General features: G+C 37.9%; 1 protein-coding gene across 20 annotated transcripts in view; it reads left to right on the forward strand.

Moving 5' to 3' along the window:
* Positions 1-25,880, forward strand: part of LOC117421337 (prominin-1-A-like) — a 104,822-nt gene that overhangs the window by 55,739 nt on the left and 23,203 nt on the right. For 12 of the 20 annotated variants that reach the window (XM_059035356.1, XM_059035379.1, XM_059035344.1 and 9 more), the window contains 11 exons: positions 11,926-12,046; positions 12,251-12,314; positions 12,913-13,002; positions 13,963-13,986; positions 14,894-15,111; positions 15,448-15,522; positions 18,565-18,628; positions 21,387-21,546; positions 21,773-21,925; positions 22,012-22,135; positions 22,837-22,940. In XM_059035356.1, the coding sequence (XP_058891339.1) occupies positions 11,926-12,046; positions 12,251-12,314; positions 12,913-13,002; positions 13,963-13,986; positions 14,894-15,111; positions 15,448-15,522; positions 18,565-18,628; positions 21,387-21,546; positions 21,773-21,925; positions 22,012-22,135; positions 22,837-22,940 (1,197 nt within the window). The remainder of the gene's footprint in view (positions 1-11,925; positions 12,047-12,250; positions 12,315-12,912; positions 13,003-13,962; positions 13,987-14,893; positions 15,112-15,447; positions 15,523-18,564; positions 18,629-21,386; positions 21,547-21,772; positions 21,926-22,011; positions 22,136-22,836; positions 22,941-25,880) is intronic. The other 8 variants (XM_034035614.3, XM_034035618.3, XM_034035610.3 and 5 more) reach the window with 1 other exon arrangement.

A 25,880-nucleotide genomic window follows, 5' to 3' on the forward strand; every position in this document is an offset into this window, starting at 1 on the left:
TCCACAGTTATTTATAATTAATTAAATTGGAAATCATGTGATGGTTGCATTTGAAGTGTAAAGTTAACATTTAACTTTTAGCAAGTGGTGACACACAACACAGTTGATTCCATCAAGTTCAGAAATGTTGGTCATTGCACTGGCGAGGAAAATTTGGTTCTGCAGGTGAAAAGAATTGATTAGCTTCACAACAGGGGCAGAGGTTTGGCCATTCATCTTCAATCCTCCTGACCAGAGAGTGGGCTTCAGAAGCCCTGATGCTGTACGTAGTGTTTGTGTGTGTGTGTGTGTGCGAGTGTAAGGTTATTATTATTATTTATTTCTTAGCAGACACCCTTACCCAGGGCGACTTACAGTTGTATACAAAACATACAGATCAATAATTACAGTACAATTAAGAGCAAGATACAAAATACAATGACTTCAGTCCTAATAAGAGCAAATCCGTAGCAGGTCGAATCGGCAGGTGTGTGCTAGAGTGGAGATGTGCTGGGAGTAGGAGAGGCAGGGGTCTAGGGTTACTCCGAGGTTCTTGGCTGAGGAGGAGGGAGAGAACGTGGTGGATTCCAGAGGAATAGAGATAGAGAGATCAGAGGAGGGGGACGATGAGGAGGGGAAGAAAAGGAGGTCAGATTTCAAGAGGTTGAGTTTGAGGTGATGCGAGTGCATCCAGGAGGAGATAGCAGACAGACAAGTAGAGATACAGGAGGGGATGGTGGGGTCAGATGGGGGAAGGAGAGGAAGATCTGAGCATCATCAACATAGAAATGGTATGAGAAACCATAGGATGCGATGAGGGGGCCCAGGGAGCGGGTGTAGAGAGAGAACAGGAGAGGACTCCTGTTGAGAGAGGGTGAGGTGTGGAGGTTAAATCTGTCCCTGCCAGCAATTACAGGTGTGGTAATTGATGCTAATTGGGGTGTGGCCACATGTATAAAAAGGAAGCAGAATCATTTGTTTGAGAGGAGTCTGGGGGTGGTTGTGCTGTGATTTATGTATTGTTTTGTATCTGTAGTATTGAATTCCATAGGTTCGATTTTTTTTTACCATAGAGAACGCAGCAAATAAACACTATACTGTTTGTTTGTGTTGGCTTCTTTCTGGAAAATGTTTGAATGGACAAAACTATATTTAAGATGTCAAAATACTGTATTCTTCCAATCTAGGTCACACTTTTGAAAGTACCAATTTGGGGAGAGCTCCTTGGATTCATAGGCCTCCAACCATTCAGCCCATTATGGCAGTTACTATAAAACTAAGGTTTGAGGCATAAAAATGTACATGTTTGTATTAAAATACAATTTTCAACATGTCCTTTCAGTAATATTAAATGTAACCCATACTGTACAGTTGCCAGTAACCAGTGACAGGTGAAAGCAAGGTGCTGGATTGCATTGTACAGATTAACCTCAAAATACTCATTTAAGCATCTGCTATTCTTAGACACACCCTTAGCTGCTTTAAGGAAATGGATTTGTTGTATTTTTTTTGACTGACGCACACCCATTTTTAAATGGCAGCCGGTACTGTTTGATAAGTAACTAAGCTGTATTGTACACAAGGGATAAATAACCATACACGCATCTTGTGTTTTAAGTAGCCTGCTTTTTTTTCAGGCGGTCTGATTTCACACCATGTGGAGAATGTGTTTGTCACAGATAAGCTTACCTTAAAGGGGATGAACGTCAGAGGGCTGCTCTCAGCAGGATCGAAGTGTTGTGTGACCATTCATTGATTGCTTCACTTTCATTTCATTAAAGTTTAAAGTCCTTTTGAATTACAATGCTGTTGCAGCAGACACCTATAAGATTGGACTGTCAGCAGCAACTGAAATCAAATCTTGTAATTTTCCAAAAGCTTTTCAAAAAACTATATTCGATGCACTGTTCTCGAGATTACATCCTTAAATACTTCTAAAGGTGATTCATAATAGAATTATAATTTGCAAACGCCATTGGTAGTCTATTGTAAAATGTTATTTAAAAGCCTGCAAAACTTGTAAAGTATACTATCAGACAAAGTCAAAGCCAAAGATGCTGTTCTATTTATTAGGGGTTTGTTGTAGAAATGCCCTGTCCTTTAAGTCCCCAGACCTAGGGCATCCAAGGTCAGATATATTGTAAATCATTTGATTTTTTGGGGTGGCCTGTTTTTGAAAGCTGGTGTTTGTACAGTGTTAATTAATTTTCTTTGAATTGTCATGCTTTAACACATAAAATGAATCTCTTCATTTTAACATTTAAAATAGCATGTTAACTGGGACAAAAGATAACAGGTTTTAAATCATTGGAAACCATGGCTGTGTAGAAAAAATGTAAATGAGGAGAATACATTGTCCTTCTCTTAAAAAAAAAAAAAACTACTCAAGAAAACTGTTTTTAGGGAATACATTACATTGATGAATGAGTCGTGTTTCAGAGCTAGCAAGCAGCTTTGAAGATTTTTTTTGTTTTAATTATTAACTGAAATTAACGGGGTTAAGTGTACAGTACTAGTTCTTGAGGCTATTGCAGATAGCAAAGTTTAATTCCTGTCAAATCATGACACTTCACAGCTGTCACATTTAAATTTGCAATGGAAAAACATACAATAATCAACAATCCTTTGTAAGCTGTGGAGGAGGAAGAAAACCGTCTGCAATTTTAAACAGGTAGATTTATTTTGTACTGTGACATAAATTAACAAAAAAATTTTGGCACTGTGGGTGCTTTTTCATACAAGCCAGCTGACTGACTGTCTGACTGGCTGCTACTCATGTTATTTTTTTCTGATCGTACTGCTTATCCCTGTTCAGTGCTCAGATTGGAGTACTCGAGCAGTGTTTCTGCATAAAGAGAAGGTTTGAACACTGGAGTGGATTGGAGTTTTGTGAACATATTGAAGTCCCAGATACATACTGTATTTTAATGAGCAAGTTTGTTAACAAGTTTTGGTGTAACTCAAGTAGTTGCCTTCTCAACTCCTTCAAATGAGGACCTGTAAATAAAATGTTAAAATGCAATACTGTATAAAAATGTCAGAAGTGCTACAGCTATTATATGACTCTAACCAGATAGAACAGGAGCATATGGAGTCGTCATTTGCAATCAAGTTGGCTGTTCAGCTGTATCAAATACTACAGCTGTTCTTAATTAATGTTTCATAGAATGGAAAAGAAGCCTCTAAACAAAGTGCACAGAGAATAGGAACCTGAGACTCCTACATAGTGGAGCGCGGCTGAGAATGAGTTCTTAAACAGTGATTACAAGAGGGATACATTTCTAGAAATATGAGCCAGTGCTGCACTGCAGTCAGCTCACAGGTGTGTGTTACACAATCTGCCATACCTGCGATTGTGTGTCTGTTGCAGGTATTCGGTGTCTAACAAAGTGACCTATAAACCAAAGTCTACTGTTTTGTTTTGTTTTTTTTTAAGATAATTAAGCATCCCCCTCTTTGATGGCCACAGTATTGGGGGTGTGCAACTTTTTTGTGTGTGGGGGTAGGTGTATTTGTGGAGCATTCTGCTTGTTTTTGGGGTTTACTTTGGCGACATTGAAGTCTTTTGGTTGGCCCTTGTCCCGTTATCAAAAACACATCTGCAATGTATGTCTGGATTTAGCCAATTTAACAGTGGAGTTAGGAATCCATGCATGTGTTGCAAACATGTGTGGGAATTGTAGCCAGCAGTATCTCTCCTCTACCACTTCCAATACTATTCTCTGTGTTTATATTTAACTCTTGGGACATACATCCACTAATTCAATATCAGAATATTTGTTTCATTTACTAAGCATTTAATGTCATTTTTATATATTGCTTTCCATTAATTTTAAAGGAATTTGTATGCATTTAAAAGTTTACTGTTAACCTGTAATGTACTTCGTGTAAAACATTTGAAATGTGACGAGTATTTCCTGGTGCTGTTTATGTTGTCAGGTCAGTCAAGTAGGCAAACATTTTGCTTCTGCCTTCATTAATGTACAGAGCAGTAGTCAAAACATGTATCTACCTGGCATTTCTTTACATTTTAAAATATATTCACTATAGAGCTAGCTCATGCTTTATATGATCTACTGCAAGAGATTAATAACATGTAATGATGGGTATGAAGCAGCCGTCCAATTTTGGAATTGGTGTAGGTGCACCGCATTTCCCCTTTTGTTGGTTCTGCTAGTTGGCATTGTCGAAGTCTCTTGGACAGACATGAGAAAACAGTTCTGCCTGAATGCAGCGTTGTTCTGGGTCAGATGATCACTCCCATCTTCAAAGCACCCTTGTTCAGAGGAGATGGTTTTGCTGACCCTGCTGCTGTGTGTGGACAGCAGTCTTTGAGATCTAAAGAGGAAACACAATGGGGTCTTTGTAAGTGTGGGGGTGCAGATGGCTCCTGTTGCATGATTCTCAACATGATATCTTTTTTTTTAGCAAGGAGTTGGTACATTTCAACATATTTGTCATTCTGCAGTTACTTAAATATCAACTTTCTCTTCAGTGGATTGCTTCGTTCACTGTGTCACACAGCAATTTCTCTACAGCTCTCCGTTACTGTGCTTGAGAGAAAGACACACAAGCACTGTGAACAAATTTAAAAACAACATGTATATTATAGTAATCATAAAATTATATAAATGGGTTTTTTTAATGACTTTTTCCCTTCTATGATGATTGCAGTAATTCTGAGTAGTCATTATTGTAATTATTCACATTTTGTTTTTTGTTTTGTTTCTAAACTGCTCTTCTGTTCTATCTGACAGACGTAAATAACAAAGACTACATTAGATACTACAGAGAGTGTGTTTCCTAGATGACCCTGATGCTTACTAATACAGACACGCGTGACACATTTATTGATTTAGTTACATTTTTATAGCGCCTTTAGCCAAGGCCTTTACACATGTGTTACTAATGTCTATGGCTGACGAGTAAAAAATGAACAGCCGCTCCTGAACTTACAGTAGGTCACACCACCTTAACATAGACTTAAAAAAGATAACAACTCAGTTAAATAAAAAAAAAAGAAAAATCAAGATTGATTGTAATACGAACCAGAGATTCCCTATATATTTCCAGGATACAAAGTTTGCTTCACACAAGTTCTCACGCCAGCTTTAGGTGCATCCAGGATAATAACTCAATTATTTCAATGGCTTAATAATTTAAGCAACTGGAATGTTCATCACACGGACCAAAGCATGATTCATTTATTTTTCAAAAACTGAAACATGCACAGTAACAAAATGAAACTAAATCAAATGCATCATTTTTCAACTACTGAAAGATATGCTACCTAGGTCATCTAATTAAATGCCCAAAATACTACTTTTTTTTTGCATTTTGGGAGCAGTAAAAGTATCCCATGGGACTGTTTTTACATAAATTCAGCAAGTCATTTCTAATCTGATGATAAGTGGTCATTTGGCACACGTGGATGACTTTTTTAATAAAATTATATAAAGTATATTTATTTCCATGGCATTTTCAGTGCATACACTTGCAGCAACAAGAGCTTTGGTAACTGATGATTAAGAACTATCTTTTTTTTTTCTTTTAAGATATGCCCATATCACTGACGGATAACTGCAGCACACCACAGCTATAATTAGCACAATCCAGTATATGGATGAGCCTGTGGCTCAGCAGCAACAGCAAGTGGACTGTAACCGTTCACTTCTAATGTACTATGTGCCTCTACTATTTAACTGCAGCATTCTTATAGGTATTTCTAATCCTGATGGGAGGTGCATGTCCTTGCCAGCTGGAGTCCATGTCTTGAACTTTCCTTTTGCATGTTTTTCAGCTATATTAAATCTTGGACTGATCTAGGCTAGGGTATTCTCTATGAAGGAAACCACTAGATGGAACTTGATGGAGAAACATATGTTCTTACCTGGTCAGATGAACTTCACACACAGAGTGAACTCCCAGTCTCCATGGAGATCCTTAAATAGTCCTTGTTGGGGCCAGAATATTGTCCCTCCTCCATAAAAACCCGCCCCTGTTTAGTAACATTGTCCAATTTTCTCCTGAGTAGCTTGGGTATGGACTCGTTGTATAGTTTTGCTCTCGCTCTATTTTCATGAAATCACTTTATTTTGTGTTTTGTCCAGAAGTAAAAAAATAAAAAAATAAATAAAAAAGGTGTACACTCAGGTTTAGCTAGTTATTAACTTTTGTTTTTCATGTTTATTGCACACTTGGCCTCTGTCAGTTCTCAGTGTGGGTCACCCCTTTCACCGTCTTGTTATAGAGATTTGTGTTTTATATGTGTTGACATATCCGGCGCACGGACACAAGGTGGTGGGACTCCTTCAGCTCTTATACCTCGTTCTGATAAGCCCCTTGGTTCATCTAAAAGACAAGTAGTTCTAGACCCCAGAACACCAGCACGTCTCCCCTGAGAAAAAGGTCTAGCAAATCCCAAATCCTCTCATTCTCACGACAGCAGAGAGAAAGAGGCACCTCAAAACACCGGCAACCATTGCTGAAACTTCCATAGTGACCGCACAGCCGACTCCTGCACAGGTGATGATGCCCTCTGTCACAAATGATATTTTTTTTCAATGGATGCAGGAATTCAAAAAGTCAAGACTGGCTATGAATCCACAGCGGGCCCTGGCAGAGGCTTCTTTTACTACGATACAAGAAAGTTTCTATCCTCCAGAAACAGAGTTTTGAAAGAGTTTTGAAGAGTTTTGGACTGTGCCCCTGATGATGACGTTCCAGTGGTTGGTGAAGGTACTGCATCAGTTTATGCTAATGCAGAAGCAGTATTAAGAAGGATTTCATCCTCTCTTAATGTAATTACCCAGACTTCTAAGGATGATGATGATTTCTTGAGCATCATCGATGCCAAGAATAATAAAACCTTTGAAGGGTTCCCCTTCCATGAGGCAGTCTGGAGGCCCATTGAAGCTTTATGGCAGAAACCTGCTAATACTGCACCACTTCTCCCATGAGCAGATAAATTTTACAGAGATCCTTCGAATCATAAAGACTGTCTTTTTAAGCAGCCTAAATTGGATACCATCATGGCTGTTCCAGCTGCTGGTTTCTGTTCCTGATCGGGCATGCAAAAAGATGAATACCTTTTTAAAGAAGGACTATTCTGCATCTGCATGCAGCATGCGCATTCATAATTACCAAATATATGCTACAAAATACCAACACAAGCTGTTGATCCAGTTGTCTGATTCCCTGCAGTCCCTTACACCTGAAAGTGTACAACTTGTCATGCAGATTGCAGAACAAGGCAAGAATGTGGCAAAGATCCAGCTACAAGCAGCATGTGACACCATTGACACTAATGCCAGGGCTGTGGCTAATGTCATTTCGGCAAGAAGGTACCTACAGTTAAGGGCATCACCTTTATCTCCTGATACACAGACAAAAATAATGGCGTTACCCTTCCACATCTTGCATTACAGAAAGAAGAGGTGCATTCCCCGGTAGAGGTTACTTTAATAGACAGATGTTGGCCAGACGTCAACCATTCTAGGGTTCTCCCCAGGAATTCTGTACAGCCGAGCGGCAGAACATTATAGCCTTCGCTTAAATATATAATACGACAAAGAATTTGAATAATGTGTTGTCTTAGGTTGACTGTCTGGTTGCTCTTTTTTATGTTCTACCTTTTCTTTTTCATTACTGTTTTTTTATTATGGTAAATTACCATGCTTATTTAGGCACTCTACGATTTGACTGGGGAAAGATAACATAGTTTTTTGCTGTTTTTTTTAATGCAACTGTTCATTTTAAACATTTTTTACACAACAGTACTCACATATTTGGTCACCATCATAACTGTTGCATGAAACCGGACTGTAATAATCCAGCACCACTGCACTTAAGCATTTGTAATTGTATATCAGCTGACAAGTGTTCCGCTGATATCCCATCATGCCTTTCAGCAGTCTAGCATGTTAGCCTCTCAAGTGCTTAACACAGAAAACCCGCCCCTTCAACTCTCTGATTGGTTAAATGTTGTGTCAAGACGTAACACAGCTGTCATGTGGTTCCAAGATTATTTTTTTTCACCCAGCAACATGCAAGTGATCTAGTCTGCTAGAATCGCAATCAATCCTTATTGTTAAAGGCACACTAGCATCTACAAGACGGGCGGATCGGGTTTTTTCAGCCAGGTGGCGACAGACACTTCACCAGGCGGCCTGTCCTGCTGAGAAGGCCTGGGGAGAACCCTGCATTCCAATCATCTTATGGAGGGCAGGGCCGTTTCCAACAAGGTCAAGCTCCAGATTACATGGATTTTCCTGGGGTTACAGTAGAGGTAGAGGTAAACCATCTGCTTCTTCTTGACTGTGTCTTCCCACCTCCTCATCTTTGTCAGTAGGGGAAAGAGTCTCCTATTTTTTAGAACATTGGCAGCAGATAACATCAAATCCCTGGGTCCTAGGGGTAATACAACAGGGCTACAAAATACCTTTCCGACATCTGCCACCATCAACAGGTGTCGTTTGGACTTCACTGGACTGCTCAGGTCCACAGGGAGTCTTTCTACAGGAGGAGATAAAATCACTGCTCATTTCCCTCACCATAGAACTGGTCCCTTCATCTTCTCAAAACCAGGGCCACTACTTTCTTAATTCCCAAAAAGAGCAGGAAGCTCAGACCCATTGCAGACCTCAGGGGTCTAAACAAGTACATTCTAACAGAGAGGTTCAAGATGGTGTCTCTGCCCAATGATGATTGGCTCATACAGTCTCCATCAAAGGAACGAGCAATAGAACACAGAGACAAGACACTTCAACTTTTTCAACATCTAGGCCTGTTAGTAAACAAAGAAAAATCATCGCTGATTCCAGCACAGTCATTAACCTTCCTGGGGGCCCCATTCAACACAATTTCAGGGAGAGTGTATCTCACAGAAAAGGATGACCACCATTCATCGACTGGCAGGTCAGTTCAGCATAGGTGCCAGACCTAGAGCACATGGCTGCAGCAGTCTCCCTGGTAAGGGACACGTGATTACATATGAGACACACTCAGAGGTACCTTCTTTCTTATTGGAACCCAACGCTTCCAGATTCCAGCCGGGACTGGTGCAGGACAAGGGACGGAAACATCCAAGCAACCTATCTACCTGTTAAAGCAGGAAAATGACACCTCACAAGTGGAAGATCCAGCCAGAAGTGTTACACTGCGTTTTCTAGATGTTAGGTCAACCACAGGTAGACCTATTTGCTGCCACAGGGAATGCTCATTTGGCCCTGTTTATGCTGTTATGGTCCTGTTTCAACAGAAGAAAGCAATGACAACAGACGGTCTGTCCATTTCATGGTAAACCACACTGATGTATGCATTCCCTCCCATACCTCTAATCCCAGTGGTACTCAGGAAAGTGAAGAGGGACAGGGCCATTATCATTCTAGTAGCCCCTTATTGGACCAAGAGGTTTTGGTTCTCGGAGATTCTGGAACTAGCAGAAGCGGGACCTTTGAATCTACCAGTAAGGTGCAATCTACTGCACAACAGCTGTTCATGGTTACAACTAACAGCCTGGAGATTGAACGGCAACAATTAACAGGTCATATAAATAGTCAACATCATACTTGCATCTAAGAAGACTTCTACTTTTTTAACCTATTCAGGGAAATGGAGAGAAATTGTTCTTTGGTGTAACAGCAAATCACTTGATCACACAGATATCTCTCTAGCTAGTTTTTAACACTCCAGCGGTTTTAACTTACCTTAGCCACTTATTCCATAAAGGTATGTCACTGTCTTCTATCAAAGTGCATGTAGCTTTTGCGCAATATCCAGCATTTTACCCTGATGGGAAAGTCAATCTGTGGACTCCCATCCCGCGTTGTCAAGATTTCTTAAGGGAGTCAATGACTTAAGACCCCCGAAGAGACATATCACCCCTCAATGAAGCCTTAGTCTGGTACTGAACAAGCTCATGGGATCACCTTTTGAACCTATGGCGACATGTGAGGAGAAGTTTATTATGTGGAAAACTGCATTTTTAGTGGCACTTACATCAGCCAGAAGGGTAAGTGAACTTCAAGCATTAGTCATTGATGAACCCTATTTCCAGTCATTTAAGGATAGGATTGTCTGCACGCCTAATCCCCAATTCCTGCCAAAAGTGGTAACACAATTTCATCTGGACCAGGTCATCATTTTTCCTGATTTCTGCCCTAAACCCCATAAATCAGAAGAGGCCAGACACCACCTAATTGACGTCCGGAGAGCGTTGAATTTCTATATTCACAGAACCATCAAAAGAAGGCCACCAGGACAACTTGTTGTGTCTTAATTCACAAGCTTGAGGCAAACCTGTCTCTAAACAAACAATCTCCACCTGGATCTCTTCTTGTATAGTTTTGTTATAGACTGGACAAGAAACGTATACCAGGATCTGTAAGAGCCCATTCAGTAACAGGAGTGGCTACTACAGGGGAAAATTTAAAATCGGTTCTCATTCAGGACATGTGCAAGGCTGCTTCATCTGTCAACACTTTTGCAAATCATTATAACTTTGATGTGTCTTTTTCTCAACCGACCTTTGCTCATTCTGTGTTATCTGTGGCTTCTTGCACTAACATCTGACCTTCCACCGTTGTATTCTATTCCTTTGGCAAGGTTCACTCGGTGTGTGGAGTTTATCTGACTAGGTAAGAAGATGAAGATTACCTGTAATATGGTTTCTTCTTAGTCGATGAACTCCATACACCTCCTTTCTTTCTTTCTTTCTTTCTTTCTTTCTTTCTTTCTTTCTTTCTTTCTTTCTTTCTATCTTTGCTATGTTTTTGTTTTTGAAAATTGGACAATGTTACTAAACGGTGGCGGGTTTTTATGGAGGAGGGACAATGTTGTTGCGCCAACAAGGATTATTTAAGGATCTCTGGGAAAGAGATTGGTTTGTTCACCTGACCTAAGCAACATGGAAACTGGGAGTTCACTCTGTGTGTGGAGTTCATCGACTATGAAGAAACCATATTACAGGTAATCTTTGTCTCATTGTAGTGTTCTGAAACCAGCAAAGCAAACAAACTGGACATTGTTTTATTTCTGCACAGAAGGCTAAACTATGGTAGGATTTAGTAAACAGATTTGAAACCTATGAATTCCAATTTCAATTTTTGATTTAACACGATTGTTGGACACTGCGGTAATCTATATTGTTAATTTGCTGAACTGTGTGAAGAAAATGTAGTTCACTGTTCACATTTTGGTGGAGGTTATTTTAGAATGAGCTTTCCTGTTTGAGAAGATGTGCTACATGCACAATCTTGTTTAGTTTAATAGCTGCTCTTCTGTAGTGTTTCCTTGAAGTTGGGTAATGTTATGCTTTAAATTTTAGAGGACAGACGTATAGTGCCATCTAGTGTACCTTATGCATTTTTTCTTGCAAGTAGTTTTTAAGCATCTTTGTAAAAAAAATATTTAAAAATTAAATGGATTTTTAAAATGTGATTCATAATGGCAATTATTTAATCCAATTATTTAATCGAATGATGTAAAGCTAATCTGTATATATGTAATCTGTTTTCACTGTAATGAACTTCATGATCATGATCACATAAAGTAATAGGTTTTGTTTTGGGTGAACAGCTATGGGAATTACATTTGTTATTCATCTAACCAGTGATTGCAATAAGCAGTTTTCATTGTACTATTGACAAAATCCAATATTTATTTTATAATTATTATTATTATTTATTTATTAGCAGACACCTTTTACCCAGGGCGACTTACAGTTGTATACAAAAAATACATATCAAGAATTACAGTACTACAGTACATTAAGATTTTGATATGACATTAGTTGATTTGTAGCTAAAAAAAAGTATGTTTGAATCTGTGTTTTTGTAGAATATTTGTGCTCAATAATGAGTGAAGACCGCATACATGCATATTTGTTATTTATTTGATAAAAGCAAAGAAATCTGTTAAATGATTTTTCCTAACTTGTCTTCCCAGAGCCGGTGTTCTGTGTGCGTACTCAGCCAATCAAAATCTATCGACTCAGCTAAAGGGAGTCCGGAAGCTTGTCAATAGCAATTTCAGGGATCTGAAAACCTTTGTAAACGACACTCCAGCGGTAAGGACACAGGCTGGAATACTGTAATGTGTGTCTGCATTGGCTTTAGTTGTGTTTGTTTTGAGTCACAGCTGTGATTTTGATCCTCAAAAAAAAGAATACGTTGGAGTGTAGAGTAAATGTGGTCCAACATAATTATTGTAATTTCTTTTAATATATGTATTTGTTTATTTATTTATTTACATCAATTTATTTTTATTCCAGCAAATCGATTACCTGGCTAACCAGTACAACACTGCCAAATACAAGGTCATTTCCGACCTAGATAGTAAGTACGATAGTATTGTTCTTATGACCTAAATGGTCATATTCCTGTTTCTAAACATGGTCTTTTAGGCTTTTTATGCATGTGCTGTTAATCACAGCCAGTTATCGCTTTAATAAAAACATAACATTGAATAGAGGCTTTAATGTTGAAGAACAACAAGTATAATAACCTAATCTTTAAGCTTTAGGTCTGAATCAACCAGAACGATGTCTGGTGATATCATCTTGATACAAGCATGCCTGCACTTCAGTCACAGTTGTGTTGGTCCAGGTCAGCACACATACAGTACTGTACAGTTCAAGTCTTGAAATGCACGGGTCTTTCTCATACTTACTTCAGGCAGTTATTTATCATAACGACAAGCTGCAAGTATCAATGAATCTAAATGTATTACTGTTGCAGAGAGATGTTCAGTGGCTGAAAACAAACATGCATGTAAAGCTTATACTGTGTTTCCTTTCTTCTTCTTTTGGGGTTCTTTTGAGTTTTCAGGACATACATACAGTATGTAAAACTGCACTCTGTGTAATGCAATCCTAGTCTGCAGTGCTTTTTAATGTTTCTTGCACCACAATATGTTTTCTTGTTCTTGTTAAAGATATAGGTCCTTTGCTTGGCAGTAGGATTTGTGCACAGTTGGGAAAAGAGATTATCCCTGCACTAGATGGGGCACTAAGTTTGGCTGGAGGTATGATATTTCTATTCATTTCTGTATCTTGTTTATTTATTTATTGAACATATTTATCTGTGGGAAACAATCAGAGATGTACAGGTGTTATTTCACATGACAGATGATGCAGTAAAGTTTGTGTTCTGCATTTTGTTTTTCCTTGCATCTTCTCATTTCATATTTATTTATTTATTTATTTATCTAAACTTAGAGTTTCTTTTTTTAAAATTGAAATTTGGATTTTACATTCCCTTTGAAACATTCAAAAATTATCTTTAAAGATCTTTAAAAAATTCAAGTACTGTATATTTGTTATGTTACCCTTTTCCAGGATGTTCACTAAAAAAACTACCATTAGAATTAAAAGGAAGTGTATTTAGCCATAATGTTTAGATGTTCTTGTGTCCAGCCCCTGTAGTTTTAACCTACTATTTACCAACACTCCCATAGTATCCATTTTATTTGGACTTGCTTCAGTAACCTTTTGAATTCCTGTTACTATTTTGTTTTCTTTAAAAAATATATATTTATAAAAATAATCTCTTTAGAGATTTTTTTCTTCTTTATATCTCCTTTAAAAGGAATACACACAATGTTTAAATAAACTCTGTAATTATTTCTCCAACGTTTCAAACTGATTAGTAGTACCATTAAAATACAATCATATTAAAATAGATATCTCTTGTTGGATTTTATTACAATATTAAAAGGTATGTCTAAATAAGGTAAAGATTCACAATAAACAATAAACATGTTTCACACTGTTGTGTATTCAGCCATAAATAACAACAAAAACAACAACAACAACATAATAATAATAATAATAATAATAATAATAATAATAATAATAATAAAACATCCCATTTACCTTTGCCAGTATGAGACCCTTTTTATACTTCTTTTCTTGAATTCTTTCCAAATATTATTTTCATCATCATCTCCTCTGCTTCATCTTTTTCTTTGTCTTTTGGCTTGAAGTCAAAGTGGAAAGGTCTATCAAAGGTAACAGTGGTTAAAACGTAACAAGTGCTGTGACGTGTGTATCCTGTGTCATTTTGCGTGTTGTGTTTCGTTTTGTCACTGTTTTTGCCTAAAATGGCAATTGTCGGTTCCATAGACGTTTTTGTTTTAATTCTTTCAATGACTTTCAGACATGCCAAAACCCACCACCATAGTTCCACTATAACTAGCAACATTAAGGCAAAACATTTTAAACTATTTTAGTTTTTAGCTATTTCTTAAAAAAAAAAAAAAAAGGCTATTGCTGTTGTTTTTTGTTAAATGTTGCGATAAAACGTTTATGTATATTAATGGTGTAAAATAGTCACAGGAATTCAAGCAGTTAAATCTTATCCTAGGGTTACATTTTAATTGTGGCGCTGGCATTTTATGCATTGTTAGTATTAAAATGATACACAGCTTTTACTTCTGAAAGGTCGCCGCAAGGGTAGCAGCCCCATAATTACAATGTAATCTTAGAGTTAGTGTGTTCTTATTGAACCTGTGAATGTTTGGTTTATTGTGGAAAATTGAGATGTAGGCATGGTAATTATTAAATTGACTGCTGCAGTTCTCGTTTTGTGTTTTTTGTATTTAATTTAATGTTCTATCTTTAATCATAAAAAGATAAATAAACTGTTGACACTGGATAAAACTATCAGATATTCAGTGACAGTATTAAAAGTTTAGCAGAAGCTGTAAAATACACTCAAGTGCTTGTAACAATAAGAAAACAAGAATTATTAAAAATAAGAAAATGTCCACGGTTGCATTCGTTTGTATTTTGTAGTGCCTTTGTTTTTATTAAAAATGTGATGGGTTTTTGTACAGCCAGAGCCCTGTTATGGATTTTGACTGATTTTCCAGAAGTAAAGCTAATGCTCTTAACCCCCTCTCCCCATGTTTGCAGCCATGAGAGAAACGAAAGAGGCTTTGGAGAACATGAGTGTTTCGCGGGAGGTGTTGCAGGAAGCAACCAACAGTCTGCAGGTGAACCTGATCAACGAGCAAGTGAGGCTGAGCAACACACTCAACGACCCAGCCTGCTCCGCGCCAGGGGTGTCCAGTACCTGCAGTGACATCAGAAGAACACTGAGTCAGCTCAGCATCAACGCAAACTACAGCGCGGTACGAGAAACGAAGTTTAGACAGGCTGCGAGGTGTCATCCTATAGTGTCAATATGGCCTTGGATTGTTGTTGAAAGACGAATTGTCTCAAGATGTGCAATTAAAAGGCAACAAGTATAACATTCAGACAGAAAGACCTACTTCTTGGTTTTAAACTTGAAACCATGATACGTGTTGTTGGTTCAGTTTGAATCATGTTGCTGTATCACAAAATGTACATCAAAGTATCAAAGCTGTGTGGAAGTAGATTAATGTATTTGAACAATCAGAGCTATAACATTAAAGATAATTCAGTATCCTAGACAGTAAATCATTTTTTCTTCTTTTTTTTTCCAGTTGCCTAATGTAGACACGGAGTTGGCAAATGTGAAAAATGTTCTTAAGACGGACTTAAGTAACATCGTTCAAAAGGTGAGTTTTCTTGTATACCCTTCTCTACTTGACCAATAGCTCTGCAAGCAACAAGCCACCACAGGATAATATCCTGAAAACAGTAATACAGTAAAGCCTGTACTACATGTTAGGGTCCCAAGTCAAAATACAACCCCATCACGATAAGAGTGATCCTGTTGGCTTGTGACTCATTGGCAAATTGAGAAAGCTGAAATCAGTTGTGATGCAGAAATTGCTGTTCACTGGCGAGGGAAAGCAGTTAATTATTTATTTAAAAGGTACAGAAAAAAGTCAGGCATTGTGTGGTGTAGATTGTGTGCTGTGTACACTTCCCCACAGAGCTCCTCTATCAGAAATCAGTCCTGATCTGCAGCTCGATTGGGCAATCTAGCCCCCTCAGACACCACTTACTGATGAATAGGATTTTAAGTTCATATTTTCTAAAGGTCAGAAGGCATATTTGAGTGTGTGTCTTCACTTTAAGCAGGGCCTGCCTCTTATGTTTATAAGTGATTGGTAGCTGCCTCTAATCAAGTTGAGAGTGCATTTCTTGTGCACAGCTTTGTCATACAAACAGTGCAAGAGAAAGTACACATTCAACTTGATTAGAGATAGCCACCGAACACTTCTGAACATTATCATTAAATCTAAATTAAAAAAAAACCATGATATTAACACAGGTAGAGGTAGATGTACTATGATGGGCCAGTCGCAGTGCAAACATACCACAATTTGCATTTTCTTTGCAACACTTAGCAAAGTATACATTTTGTTGTATATTTTCGTACATTTTGTTATATGAACTAAGAGAAAATATGTTAATGAAAAGAGCTGCAATATACTAATTTAAATATTTGTTGTGTCATCTTCACAAGATCCCTATTGCGACATTGTTCAAATAAATAGCGGTAGTTGAGTTGTGGTTTGCTGCAGCAGCGGGTGCCTAAAGGATAACGTCTATACATGCAATGGTTCAAGAATCACACCCGCCCACATGCAAAGCGCACACACCCAGCCTAACTGAAATGACGCAGACAATCTTAGAATATATCACATTAAGCTTATCAGTGGTATATAGATTAAGCATATGATAAGTTTACTTTTAAAGAAATTATTCATACAACAATATGAGGTAGATTACTTATAGTTACTTCATGAAGTTTCACTAAAAGTTATTTCACACGCAAAGTGTGCAAACTAAATAATTAGTTCAATTCTATGTGAATGTGTTACAATTCATTAATTTAGTTCCATTAAAGAAAATGCAACTGGAATTATACTCAACGGTTCCTTGAAGCTTAGACTTTTGATCCGCTAGTTTGGAAACTCAATCTGTTGAAGTGTCCAGTACAAAAGCTCTCCTCTCAGCAACAGTCTTCAATCCTACATTGGATCAAACTCAGCAACAAAGCTTTCAATTCTCGATAGAATCAACAACAGCTGCAACAAAAGTCTTCAGTCCTTGGTATAGGATCCACAACAGCGCCCGTCCGCTCAGTCCTTTTCCCTGAATCTTTTAGCTATGCAGGTAGCAGGGCACAGTTTCTTTTGGATACTGTGGTTTTAGGTGTACAGCAGACCCAGACTGGTTTGTCTGATAACAGTCGATGTAAGTTTAATGGCAGTCCTCCAGCCGGGCCTCAGTCTCACTGCTTGTGGTCGTTGACTTGCTTGCTGCTTGCTTCTTGCTTCCTCGTCTTGGCAGAGTCCCGGAGTTGCAGCTTTGCTTAGCAGAGTGACAGTACCTTGTTTAGCATTCGATGTGGAGCGCAAAATGTTCAGTTTTGCTTGGATATTTATAGTCTTTTTACTCTGCTGAGTAGCCACTTTGATGAGATCATTTGTGTGTCTTGCCTTTTTAACTCACAAATCTTTGAGATTTGTCCTTGTCTGCTTCCTTTCGTCCAGCAGCTTGTTGTTGCAGTTGGGACTTGTTGACATCTATATTTTATGTCTTCCTTGCGCCAAACCGTTTGTGTTTGCAGTTTTGCGGTCTCTTCACTGTCCTTTCAGCTACACCCAGTCCAGATGCCCCCTCCTAGCCCTGGTCATCTTCAGTTCAGTATTCCTGCCGGAACCAAGGGGCCCTTTTTCTTAAGACACAGCAGTTTGCTCTTTTTCTTAAGACACAGCAGTTTGCTTTTTTCCTAATACACAGCAGTTTCATTAAGTAGTCCAGTTATATTATTAATACACGTTCAGGTATTAATATCATATTCAGGGAATATGTCCCACATCGTATTATCATTAGTAGCCTATAAGCCAAATGTATAATGTCTTTTTTATTTAAGTTAGTCAGGGGTGCAGTGCTAAATTGTGCACAATTACAAACCACCTGCACACTAATAGAATAGGTGTGTTTGAATGAATGAGCTGGAGGGGTTAGCGGCACATGTGTGCAGTCTATTGCTCCCAACACATTGGAAAAACCAGAAATGTTCTAGAATGTTAGGGAAAAAAAGGTATTTGGTTGTTCGCCTCAAAAATGCATTGAGCACAACTGGCTGTGCACGAGAAAAAGCGGACTGGGAAATGCCAGCAACAATTGTGACTTTTAAAACATGCTTTCAAAAATTCTTAACAAATTGATGCAATTGTAAGTGTCGCAATTCTGCAGCTTTCATGCATCTCATTATAATATTTGAGAACCCTCATTTGCACTATCTCCGCCCCTTTTGATAATTTATGCAGGAACACCCATAATTACATATTCATCTACACCTGAACCGCAAAGAAAAACTGCTGCCGCAAAGCATTCCCTAAAAAGTCACATAATAGCGCTTGTTTAGTACATTTCACCTCAGACTTTGACTGATTTGTGACTATTGCGACAGGCGCAACACTTTAGTACATCTTCCGTTCAATTTGTTTTTATAAAACGTTTAGAATTCTTTGTCATTGACATTATATATTCTATATATAGATTCTATATATTCTATATAGATCTCTATTATAAGTGTAGTTGCTGTCCAATGAGGATGTGACTTGTAATGTATTTTCAATTGTAACTTCTATGTATAGTATCAAATTTGAGCTGTACGTTTTGTTTACTGTTTTTAGGGATATTCAACATTTAATGACACCCCAGATCTGATAAAGAACCAAACTAAGAATATTGTGGCAGGTGAGTTTCTTTCAGCATGCTTATACTTGAGGTAAAAAGCTAAAAGGAAAGACTGTACTTTCCTAATTGGTGGCATTATGGAAGACACTGTATCATTTGAGCAAGGCTGTGTTTGAAGCTACCGCTTCTCTGATAATCTGGTATCAGAGTGCTGAGCCTCCCAAGTTTTTGTGTTGATTGTATTAAATACATAATGTATGCCAATACAACATTTGATACAGAGAAACTATAGAGCTATAAATCAGAAATACTAAATGTAATGCAAGCTGTTACTGTGATTTTTAAATTTAATTCGATTTTCATTTTTTGTTCTTTCTTTTAACCCTTTTACAGCTGTTCCCCGTAAGTTTGCTGAAAACAGTGTGCAGTCTGTACAGCTTGAGGCATAATGTATTTTTTTGTTGTTGCTGTGTTTGAATGTAGTGGATCACTGTTGGTGTTTTGTAATCCCTCGTATATCATTTTTGGAGAGAGATACCTTGAGGCAAAATTGGGCAAAGTTTGGATTTACATACTTGCATAATTTGACAGTTTGTCTCTGTCTCCTATATATATATATACCTCAATGGAAATTTATAATTTCTAGAAATGTCTCAAAAACAAAGCATTTTAGGAAAAATCTTTTGTAGCAAAAGAAAAAAAGTTACAAGAATTAAATGTCTACAATTATTTACTTCAGCAATGTTTTTGCAAAACTCCAAAAATGCTAATTCAAAAGTATTCATACCCTTTGATGCTATGATAGTATTGTCTACAAGGTGCTAGAAATTTCAATATGATAATACAGAACCTAATTCTAGAAAAGTCTAGAAAATGCTGGATTGTAGGTGAACATTCTTAGAGAGTATAAAAGGGTTAGCAAAATTACCAATAAGTCAATATGGGTAGTAGAGCTATCTAAAGACCTTAGGCAGAAAATGATTTATTGTCATAAAGCTGGAGAAGGATACAAGCAGATTTCCAAGCATCTGAGTATCCCAATTTCAACTGTAGTTTCTATTATCAAGAAGTACAAGACTCATGGTACTGTCACAAAGCTTCCTCGGTCTGGAAGAAAGAAGGTTCTTTCACCAAGAACAAGTAGAAGAATTGTGAGGAAGGTTAACAACAATCCGAAATTGACTGCCAAAGATATTCAAAGTGAATTGGCTGCATGTGGGACTGGGGTTTCCATTTCAACCATAGGTCGAGTATTGCATGGTGAAGGCCTCAATGGTCGCAGGCCAAGGAAAAAGCCACTCTCAGGAAAACGTCACAAGGACAATCGCTTAAAGTTTGCATAACGACATAAGTTTGCATAACATGAGTTCTGATCCAAGGCTTTGTGGAGTGATGAAACAAAAATCGAGCTATTTGGTCATGCTGCTAGTTGGAGAAAGTCTGGTGAGGCGTACAAAGAAAAGAACACCATACCTGCTGTCAAGCATGGAGGTGGTAATATCCTTCTATGGGGCTGTTATTCCTCTAATGGCACAGGAAGTGTAGTTCCAATACATGGTAAAATGGATTCCATAGCAAACCAAAAGATATTGGCCAATCATCTGAAACCCTCCGCTACAAAACTTGATTTAAAGCACAACTGGATGTTCCAACACGACAACGATCCAAAGCTCACATCAAAATCTACTTCAGAATGGTTAAAGAAGAATAAAATCAAGGTTCTGGATTGACCTAGTCAAAGTCCCGATCTAAATCCGATTGAGAATCTTTGGTATGAGTTGAAGAAGGCTGTGCACAAGAGAAGTCCTCAGAATCTGAATGAACTGGAACAATTTTGCATTGAAGAATGGTCAAAAAGCACTAAAGAATCATGCCAAAAGCTCACTGACAAATATCCTAATCATTTAAAAGAGGTTATTATTGCTAAAGGTGCCTCAACTAGATATTAATTTAATTTACTTTGTCAGGGTATGAATACTTTTGAATGACCATTTTTGGAGTTTTGCAAAAAAAATTGCTGAAATAAATATTGTAGACTATTCTATTTCTTGTAACTTTTCTTTTCCTCATCCACAAAAGCAAAACTTTTGCTACAAAAGATTTTTCCTATAATTTGTATTCAAGAAATTTATAGAAATTATAAATTTCCACTGGGTTATGTAAACTTCTGACTACAACTGTGTGTGTGTGTGTGTGTGTGTGTGTGTGTATATATATATATATATATATATATATATATATATATATATATATATATATATATATATACAGTACTGTGCAAAAGTAATAGGCAGGTGTGAAAAAATGCTGTAAAGTAAGAATGCTTTCAAAAATAGACATTTTAATAGATTATATTTATCAATTAACTAAATGCAAAGTGAGTGAACAGAAGAAAAATCTAAATCAAATCCATATTTGGTGTGACCACCCTTTGCCTTAAAAACAGCATCAATTCTTCTAGGTACATTGATTAATATAAACTATTAACATGTCTATTTTTGAAAGCATTCTTACTTTACAGCATTTTTTCACACCTGCCTAAAACTTTTGCACAGTACTGTATACATATATATATATATATATATATATATATATATATATATATATATATATATATATATATTATTGACATTCACAACCATGGTGTATTAGTGTGCTGTGTTATTTTGTGTTTTGATCACATCAGTTGATAGAATGTTCATAGTAAGTTTCACTTGAATGTTGCCAGTGTAAACCCCAGCCTCCTCCGCTTGTGTGTTATTATTAACGGTTCCTGAAGCTTGAGCTGTCTGCCAATTACTTTGCACTGTGGTTTCAGACATCAAGTCCATTCTGGATGACATTGGGTCTAACATCACCAGCTTCTCCAAGCAGATCCCTCTTCAGGACACTCTTGCCAATTTCACTCTGTACCTCAGTCAGAGCCAGTCATACGTGGAGGACTACTATCCTGTGATTGACCAGTATGATTTCTACAGGTGTGAACAACATTTGTAATTACTTCAACAGTGAGAGCCTCTGGATGAGAGACTTTATACACAGGTGTATTCTATGATTATCTCAATGAAGGTGGTGTCAAAGGGAGCCTTAACCGTTTCAGTGCCACATTAGTTTTGAACCTCTGGCTATATCCATGATACAATATTTATCACATTTCCATTTTACTTCAAGGTTACAAACCATTTCTGATATGAATGCTTTTAGGTGGATGGGCTGCATCATAGTCTGCTGCATGGTGGTTCTCATCCTTGCCTTCAACTTCCTGGGCCTGCTGTGTGGCACCTGTGGCTACGACAAGCATGCCTCCCCCACCACCAGGGGCTGCATCTCCAACACTGGCGGCAACCTGCTCATGGCGTGAGTATACTTGCTGTTGTTCTTGCAACGGCTACGAGCCTACGCTGGTTTTCACATTTAAAATGCGTCTCCTCCCATTCTTCCAGAGGTGTTGGGTTCAGCTTTATGTTCTCCTGGGTGCTGATGATTATTGTAATGATCACTTTCATCGTGGGAGGAAATGTCGAGAAGCTGGTCTGTGAGCCTTTCGAGAGCAGAGCTTTATTTAAGGTAATGTCTAAGCATGGTGCACTTAATACATACATAGTTTAAACTAAAGTAAGTACAGGTCAAGAACCAAATATGAAGGATAAATGAAAAATTTGTGTCCATAAGAGGAATTATTTTTTATTTTATTATGTAGGAAAAGCCAAAACTGTCATGTGGCAAATGGGGGGGCTGTACATCTACTATTAACTTAGGTTTAAGTCGTTTTCAGGTTCATTTCATTTTTATTGGCCCCTTTCTTTTTGGCATTTACAATCATTCTGAGCCGTTTTCGAATGGCTTTTTATAAGTCTTGGTTTGGTTTCTTTCACCCGAGTACAGGAGCTGCTTTACTGATCTGTTTACTTTGGTTTTGCTGGCAATGTTCCGTTGTGCCCTTGGTTGTCATGGGGCTTACCAATATAAAGACACATTATATCGTACTATGGCTGTCAACTGGAATTGAAGAACAGCTTCTGAACTCTCAAGTCAAAGCACCTTAAGATAGACTTAAAATATAATGTTTAAGAAGATGCAATACAAAAAAAAGGTAAACACTCATTGAAAACACCATTCAATTGCAATGGAACAAAAGTAAATACATTTGAAGATTCTTTAAGAATAAACAAAATAGAAAGAATTAAGAAATATATCATTTAAAATGTTAACATTCATTTTTTTTAAATATATTTCTAGATAAACCAATGTGGTTTTGTATTTTGTAGGTTCTGGATACTCCCTATTTGATGAATCCATATTGGAAGAACGTCCTCCCTGGCTTCCTCTATCAGAATCCCGAAATAGACCTGACCTTTGAAAAGCTTTATAGGTAAAGTTAATTAAAGTCAAATGATTTACTATGTCCAAATTCCACATCCAACATTAGCATTATACAGTTTTTTGTACTGAAACATTATACACTAACTGTCCACTTTACAAGGACATCCCTCATGCACACACCATTTTAAGTTAACCCTCTACCAATCTGCAAATGCAGACTAGCCTGAGTCCTTTGACTTCCCTGGAAGGCTGAGTAAAGTCCTGTGTGTACCTAAACTTGTAGGTGTAGAACGACTACTCATTTTATAGAGTGGAATACTTAAGGGTAAACTAGTTGAACTAGTCGACTAGTCGGGATGTAGCACACAAAGAAAGAAAAAAACACATCACTGTTTTATTTTTTTATTAAGTAGTTCTCTGATGCATCAGAGATTAATAATCTTACATAAGATCTCCTCTTTACCAGAAACAATGACTTCTATTTTGATGATTAAAGCGGAGAGAACTGAAGTAAACATGCATTTATGTAACAAACTAATTTGTGCGTCATTGTAAAACCAACCAGTAGAAAAGTCAGGTAGAACTTCAACTAAAGTACTGCATGGCCATAGCGAAAAGCAACAAAGGCAACATTGCTGTTTAACCGCTGTTTTTCATATAATTATTTAGCCTATGATCAGAATTATTGATTACTTTTATTTTTTTTAATGGATTTGAATCATTAGTTCAGACAATATGCTTATGTATTACAGTAAACAACAGAAACACTCTGTTGTTGTATGCAATAGCATAGCCTACCATGGAAAATAATAATAAAATAAATAAATAAAAACTTACCCTGGTGATTTTTTAACTTGGGTAACAAAATCAAAGCCTTTCATATAAGAAAACAATATTATATTGCTGGCATTAAACTTATAAACAAAATAGTTTTTTTTTTCCAGCGTGTAGGAAACTGTCAGTTTCGATCTTTACTCAGACTCATCAGATACATCATTCCTTGGTGTCAGTTCCTTTTCACGTGTTTTTAAATTTACATTAAGGAACACAAGGACATCAACATGATCTGGGTGGAGACTTGATCTGTGTCGGTTGACGGTATTTCCGGTATTTCTCTCGCTTGGCGTACTCATGCACGAGGTAGAAAGATATTTCCTCGATAAAGCTGCCAGACGGGGATATCGGTCTTTCCTTTTCTTCCACCACAGTAACAGGTTATCCGTTGTTGGAATGTGAAGGGTCAACTTGAGGTAATCATTTATTTCGCTGTCATCTTTTGCTGACCGTGGTTTTCTTCCTTCCTCGAAGTGACGTCCAAACATTTCTGCATAGTCCGTTTCAATTTTGGACTTTTTCGTTTGAGGCTCTGTGTCCGCGGCAGCATTTTCTGAGGCGTCACCATCACAGGGCCGGCAGGTGGCAGCAACAGAATCACAGGATCTTGACTGGTTCAGATTCAGAACCAATTCTGAAAGATGGTGTTTGGCTGCCTCTCTCGCATCATTCTGTAGAAACTGCAGGCATGCCATGATGGGAAGTGTTTCCGCAAGTCCTTGCTGATCCAGTTTGAATCGTTTTGTTAATTGCTTGCTGACTTTTGCCTTAAAGGCTCCCATGTCACTGTCTGTTGGCTTGACGTTGCTGTCCAACAAATTCATAATGACAGGGTAAATGAAAGAAAGCCCCACATGCTGTTCTGCACACATAATTGTGGTTGCTTTTGCCAGTGGTCTTAGTACAGGTAACAACTTCTCTGTCAGATCCCAGACGTTACTTTTCAACAACAGTGACTTGCGAGCTGCCGCTTTTGTGACAGTTTCATCAGACAGCCTGAACAGCCAGTCGTTGCTCAAATAAGCGCTCCAGCATGAAGAACGTAGAGTTCCACCATGTGGCGCAGATGCTAGCGTGGGATGGAATTGTGTACCCGGGTTCAAAAAAATGGATAAGATCCTGAAATCCCCTGCCCATGAATTTCCTGTCTTTCATTTATTGGATGCTTTGAAAATACAAAAATTCTTGACGGCCTTTTCTGCGTGTCACTTGCCTTGACTGCAGTACCTTGACTTTCAGCCGACAGGTTTAATGGATGTTTTCCTCTGAGGTGCGCATGCATATACGATGTGCTTTGGTTGTATTTTAGTACTTTCTGACAGTGTGCATTGTACTTCACGTTTGTCTTCCTGTTTTTTTGAAGTACTTCCACACTAAACTAGTTTGTTGCATTTCTTTTGATGCTGAAGTACTCATATCGGATGTATCATCTGCCATTTTTGCAAATGGTGTGAATGGTCATGTGACATTTCCAGTTAGTCGAATACCAGCGCTACACTCAAATTTAGTCGACTATTTGGTGCTGATGATCAAGTCCGCTCCACAATGCTAAATGATTGTTTACCATGACAGATGTGTGCTAAACCCACTGTAGGCCCTCATTAAGCTGTTAAGGGGCAACTTGAGTTTAACTGGGGTTCCAATAAAGTGGCCAGTGAGTGTATTATGCCTCCACTGTTTCCACTGCCGGCATGGCTGGGCCAGGCCGGCCGTGGCCAGCCCAGCCCCTGTTCCTGAACTTTTTGCAAACCTGGCCATTATCTGAAGTTCTTCGCATGTTGTAGGAGGTCCCAGAGGGATTGTGGGATAGTATTGTGTTCCCTTTTTTAAAAAGCACGGACAGAAAACAGCTCTACGAGCGATGGAGGCTGATGTGGAAAGGACTTAGTCTCCTCTCACACTGATGTCTGTACAGTAGCAAGGCTTTTATACTTGCTCTTGCATTTGTATTTTGTTTTTCAAAAAATAAACTGTAAACATGGGGTTTGTTGCTTCAAAGTGTGGGAAAACCTCATGCTGTTAATGGTTTAAAAACCAGCAGGTAATTACTGTTGTACTAATATACTCCACCAGGAGGCAGCATGTCTTGCCTTGTGTCTACAGTTGGTAATGTACAGTTGTGTACAAAAATAATTTCTTTCACTTTTTTAAAATA

This window comes from Acipenser ruthenus, chromosome 1 (assembly GCF_902713425.1).
Source record: "Acipenser ruthenus chromosome 1, fAciRut3.2 maternal haplotype, whole genome shotgun sequence".
Lineage (NCBI taxonomy): Eukaryota > Metazoa > Chordata > Actinopteri > Acipenseriformes > Acipenseridae > Acipenser > Acipenser ruthenus.